This window comes from Alligator mississippiensis, chromosome 10 (genome assembly GCF_030867095.1).
Source record: "Alligator mississippiensis isolate rAllMis1 chromosome 10, rAllMis1, whole genome shotgun sequence".
In the NCBI taxonomy this organism is placed as follows: domain Eukaryota; kingdom Metazoa; phylum Chordata; order Crocodylia; family Alligatoridae; genus Alligator; species Alligator mississippiensis.
Window position 1 is genome coordinate 3,925,505 of NC_081833.1, and position 6,000 is coordinate 3,931,504.

Here is a 6,000-nt window from a genome sequence, read left to right on the forward strand (position 1 = left end):
GGCCTCCCAACAGTGGTATTCAAGTTCAAGGAAGTAGGTGACTGGCTGCAGGTACAGCAGTTGTATTTCTAGCTCCAAAAACAGGAATTGGGTGTTTAGACTAGGGATGTAAACGGTTAAACCACAATTATAACTCTATCATTTAGTGAACTCCAGCAGGAACAGCCCTGGCCCTTTTGTCTTCACCATGCTCCCAGCACTGCATGGGTCCCAGGCTGCTGGTGGGGAGCTGCAGGCAGAAGGCAACAGGTCCACCTGAGCCATAAGGGGTTGCTGCCTAGCTGGAGAGCCAGGGCTTCCCCTCACCTCCATGGGCAGGGGCAGTGACTGGGACTGCAGACCTCTCCTGTATTTGGATCCTCCAGCCACAGGAAAGGAAGGAGGTGCCAGGAGGTCAGGCGGGGCCTTCCTGGTACAGCAGTGAGACTCCTGGCCCACAGTGGGCCTGTTTGTCCCCCTGCAGTGGCGGGGCCAAGCAGGATGATGGGCTCCCTGCACCTCCTGCCATGTCCTGCAGCCTGGACACGGAAGGCTGCTCTGCACTGCCTGGCTAGGTCCTCCAGAAGGGAAAGGGTGGGGTTCAGTACCAGTGGGATGGCCTGTGAGACGCACTACATCCTTCCCCCTCCCACCCATGGCACTGGGGCCGTGCGGGACCTGGCCCAGCCCTGAGGAGGGGCTGAGCACACAGCTGGTTCAGCCTGAGTTGGCATTGAGGCAGCTGGACCAGGCAGTGCTGGATCTGAGGGGTTGCTGCCAGCCCCTCAGGTGGTGAGCACAGCACCAAAGTGTTCCTTAGCCACGGCAGCACAGCAGGGATCCTAGGGGGAACATTAGGGCTGCAACAGTAGCCTCCCAGGCTAGACCTGCTGCCCCTCCGCAGTGCTCTAAGGCCAAGCTCACCACGCAAGGGGCCAGTGATGACCCTTCAGACCCTGCACCACCTACTGCAATGCCCTGAACCAGCTGCATACTCAGCTCCGCCTCGGGGCTGGGCCAGGCCCCAAGCAGCCCCAGTGCCATGGGCAGGAGGAAGGATGCAGCATGCCCAGCCAAAGCTGCCCCACTGGGACTCAACCACCTCTGGGGTGAGCTGGGGAAGGCCCAGCCTGGCAGCGCAGAGGAGTCTTCCAGGTCCAAGCCATAGTGGCATAAGTGCAGCAGCAGCACAAGAAGAACAACACCTTGCTGGGCCCAGCAGCTGCAGGGGGCAGCTGGGCAGACCCACCATGGTGTGTCCAACACCTTCCTCCCTCCCTGTGGTGGCAGGATCTGGACATAGGAGAGGTCTCCAGCCCCTGCCCACAAGGGTGAGGGGAAGCCATGGCTCTGCAGCTAAGCAGCACCCCCTAGTGGCTCAGCTGCACCTGCCACCCACTGCCCGTGACTCCCTACCAAAGCCCAGGAGCCCACACAGTGTCTGGCACATGGTGAAGACATAAGAGGCTGGGGCTATTCCTGCTGGAGGACACTAAACTAAGCATGAGGTACTGGTTAACTGTTTAACCAATATAGTTGGAGGAGGTTAAACAGATCATTTTTTTTAACAGTATTTACATCCCTAATTTAGACATGTAAAATTTAACCCGTGGAAGAATTAAAAGTGTAGTGGGACAGTTTTTATTCTTCCTTATCTCACAACCCACCTTCCCTCTCACTGCTTTATTTGGTGTAAGTTTTGTAGCAAGTGATGTTTCACGGAAATTGAACCTGCCGTAAGTTAAACGTGGAACATAAGCAGTTCCTGGATTCAAGTCACTGACAAATGCTGGAGGCATGCTCCAAGTATGCTGTTCTCTGGTCTTCACCCATGGAAGCAAGGCCCCCCTTGACCAGCTGACATAGAAGGGCAGGCCTCAACCCCTCCTCCAGATGTTAGTTCATATGGGAAGAAAGGGCCAGGAATATGCATCAAGCATTTAAATCTAATCAGCCTGGCACCAAGCACTATCATCTGATGACTACTTGATGGGCTGCGTGAAGAAAAAAAAAGTAGTTTAGATCAAGACCCTAGTAAACAATTGATGGTATCACAACTTTTACTGCTGACACCTTGTTAGTGTCAGCGAGACAAAGGAGTGACTGTACCTCAAACTTCTATTTCCTCTTTACATGAGAGTTTAAGAACCTTGGTGGGAAAGTTCACAGACCATTTTAATGTGCCACATGTGTTCTGGGGGTAGAGGGCTTCACTATCAAGACTGGTCACTCCAGTAGCTTTAATAAGCATTTCATTACAAAAAATGTTAGTGTACTTTGAATAAGGTAGTACATAAGTACTTTGCACAAATATGGAGCTTTAAATTTCATTTAGTTACTAACACTTAAATGTTTCAGTAATCCTAAAACTAAAAGATATTGTAAGAATGTACTTTTTCCTCGTGAGAAGGTAAGACATTTCATGGCCTTCCATTTAAAGAGCATTATTGGAGAGAAAATATCAGCTTGAAAACCCTTCACTATCCTTTCTGTCATGATGTTAGCATGTCAGACTTCTCTTGTATTTCCTGTTTTGTTTTGAAAGAGGAAACTCTAAATAAGAAAAAGAAACACAAACATACTGGGGAATCCAAAATATTTTCTTTTGACAAACATGCGAGGACAGTTTAACAGACCAGAGTGACACTTTTGGAATACAACACATCCATTTATTTATATTACTTTTTAGATCCAAAAATTACATACCAGACACCCATCCAGAGTCCTGAGTGTCCTTGACAAATTTACAAGCATAATAAAGAAGAGTTGATTGGTCAAAACAGCAGCAGCAGCAGTGCATCTTCCCTCTACCTAATCACCCCTCACAAGACATGCATATTACACCAGTTTTAAAGATGTGTTGGATATGCGGTTGAGAAAATTAAGCAATAGTCCAAATGAGCTTTTTGATCTACTAATTGAGTACATAGCTCCAGTTAAGAAAAAATAATAATTCAAAGATATTCACCTATTGGTACAAAATGGCTCCCTCAAAGCCATTCCAGTTTACAGGGAAAACACAAGAGCAGCATATAAAATGCACAATAGAAGTTGTGAGCAGAGTACTGTACATTTATACTAGTCATTTGACATTTCAACAGTTTTAAAAACAGCACAAATCCAAATACGAGACATGTCTAAAATCTTCACACTTGTTGTACAAACAGAATTTTAAAATAAAGTATATTTTCTTCAGTCTGTGGTCTTGAAGATTTTATGCCATTATGAGCAACATTAGTGTCTCAATGTTCCCCAATTTAAGATGACATATCAAAGCAAAGAAATATATTGTAGAAAAGAGCTGTTTTCCACATTTCATAGTGAAAGCATATGCAACATGCGCATTATATGCCAATTGCAGAGTTTTTCTGCACAATTGGTACCAAACTAATAAACCACTCTCTTCCCAAGAAAGAAGAGGACAACACAATGCTTCATTTCCCCAATTCTTAAAATTTTAGGGCAGGTTAACACCATATGTAAAATTTACAAGTTAAATTCCAGGGATAAGGCCCCGATTGTCAAAATCTAAGCTGGAGAAAATTTCAGATCCAGTTTAATGAATTCTCATTTTCAGGATTTTACAAGGGGAAGAGTGTAAAGCCTTTACCACTGTCTGAGGAAATAAGCACACAGAAATGTTGTGGACATGACTAGATCTCTACCACAGTGATCAGAATTGGCCACTACTCCCTCCACAAGTACATGATGGGGTTCAAATCGATTTCTGAATACAAGCTGCAATGAATAGTCAAAAGGTACTCTGATCACAAGAGAAGAACCCCTACGTTTTTCTTAATTAATATAGACAAGCAGATAAGTCATCCATCATAGGAGTCTCCCTTCCTACTCCTGAGATTTGTGCCAACATACATGCATTTCATGGCACCCAGTCAGTGCTACCTAGACCCACCCCCAGTGTCATCTGGTACAGGAGAGGAAAAGGCAGAGTCAGCAAAAAATGATCATCTTCCCTTGCTACATAAAGCTGGAAGGAGTTTTCATAAACACCAGATTCAGCTTCCTGTCCCCGACATCCACAGTGTTATTGTCGGGATTGCAGGTTGCTGCACCTGCCATGGCTCATGGGTTCTTCCTGGCAACACCCCGCTTAATAGCCACAGCCTCACTAAATGTTTTTTTTTTTTGTGGCCTAAATATCTGTCACCTACCCCAGCACACAGATAAAGCTTTTGCTGAACCATCCCCTCTCTGCTCACACCATTCAGCTTCTCTGACAAAGACCCTGTGTCATTGCAAGCCACATTGCCAGGGGGGAGAGGGCGGGGTGAGGGAGCAAAGAGGCACACAGGAAAAAAAAAAAAAAAGATGCAATCTTCGATCAGTGACAGCCCCCACCCCCCAATAAGATAAGATGCACATCTTTATTACATAAGATACAAATACATGCAGCTGCACAAGGAAAGCCACCACCAGTTGTAGGAGGGGGGAGAAGCTATGATACAAACTCCAGCAGCTCCCCTCACCCTTTAATAACCATCATTATCAGCCACTGAGATACAGCACCTAGACCCCGACCCCCCCCCCAAACATCCGAGGTGCTTTACAGTGAGACCAGCTGATTTCATTATTAGCATAGAAAAGAACAAGTAAAAATCAGAAGAAGCATAAATAAGAAAGCCAATGTGCCCGGGCCTTGCTGAAACACAGTCAAAACAAGGGGAACTGCTCTGATCCCTCCATCTTCATTCCCTCCTCATCCTGCCCCCCCCAACAAAAAAAGCACTTCACTCCCTTCACCAGAGATGGGCTGGGAACAAGCAGATGGTTTTTTTGCCCCTCCCTAGCCCAGAGTCATCTCCCAGGTCCCCTGCATCTTTCCCAGGCTCCCCTAAGTCAACCTCTTCCCCTTAGTCCCCCCCTTTCCACATCGCCGCTATCCTCTCCCACCCAGGCCTCTCATCCTCGCCTCTCCCCGCAGCCCCCCGGCTCCCTCCCACCCCGGCCCTCAGCTCCCCCATGCCTCTCCCCCCTGCCCCACCACCCCCATCCCTCAGCTTCCTCCTGCCCCCCATCCCCACCCTTCACTCCTCTGCCTCAGCACCCTCCTCTCCCTCCATCCCCCCCGCCCCCCCAATCTTCCTCAGCCTTCCAAACCCCCCCCACCCCCCTTCCCGGGCCTTCAGTTGCTGGCCCGGCCGCCGCCTCACCTCCAGCTCGGTGTCGGCGGGCTCGGCCACGCCGGCGATCTCGCTGGGCAGCTCGGCCAGGTCGGTGACGCGGATGAGCCCGTCGTGCAGGAAGATGGTCTCCTCCTTCACCGACAGCCACTGCGCCGAGTCGGCGGCCGCGGCCGAGGCGCCCGCCGGCGACCCCATGCTCCGGCGCTGCCTGCGGGCGTGGGGGGGGGCGGGAGGGCGGCCGGGGGGGGTAGGTGGGCGGCGGGGCGGGCAGGCGGGGGGCGGCCGCTACCCCCCCATGGCAGGCGCGGGCACGGCCCGGGGGTGCGGGGCCCGGGGGGGGTCTGCCGGCGCCGCCGAGCCCGGGGCGCAGCGCCTGGCTCCGCTCCCCCCTCACACACACGGGTGACAGCGCGACGCCATGTTGGAGCCCAGCGGCCCGGCATACACCGCGCCGCGAACAATGCCCCCTCCCCCTCCCCGCCCCGCCCCGCCCCCCCGCGGGTCCTCCTCAGGCCCCCCCCCCCAATCTCCTCGCGCCTGCCCTCACACTCACCCCCAAATCGCCTCGCGCCTGCCCTCACGCTCACCCCCTAATCGCCTCGCATCCTCCATCCCACCCACACCTGTCACACAACCCCCTGCACACCCGTCGTACCCCCCCACTCCTGTCCCTACCCCCGCTGACACCCTTCATGCACACCCCCACGCGCCCCTAAAACCTCCCCCATGCGCATGCCCTTGCACTCCGCCAACACCTGTCACCCCCCATACGCACCCTTCGTACCCTCACACACTTGTCCCTACCCCTGCTGACACCCTTAACACACCTAGCCTGCACACCCCGAAAACCTCCCCCGCATGCCGGCGCCTGCACCCC

The 6,000-nt window shown here is 51.8% G+C and overlaps 1 protein-coding gene across 7 annotated transcripts in view; it reads right to left on the reverse strand.

Annotated features, from left to right (window-relative positions):
* HECTD4 (HECT domain E3 ubiquitin protein ligase 4) overlaps positions 1 to 5,531 on the reverse strand; it is a 102,051-nt gene extending 96,520 nt beyond the window's left edge. For 4 of the 7 annotated variants that reach the window (XM_059713380.1, XM_059713379.1, XM_059713378.1 and 1 more), the window contains exon 1: positions 5,151 to 5,530. In XM_059713380.1, the coding sequence (XP_059569363.1) occupies positions 5,151 to 5,318 (168 nt within the window). In that variant the 5' untranslated portion in view covers positions 5,319 to 5,530. Of the gene's footprint in view, positions 1 to 5,150 lie in introns of all 7 variants that reach the window. The other 3 variants (XM_059713376.1, XM_059713375.1, XM_059713374.1) reach the window with 1 other exon arrangement.
* Between the last annotated feature and the right edge of the window lie 469 nt (positions 5,532 to 6,000).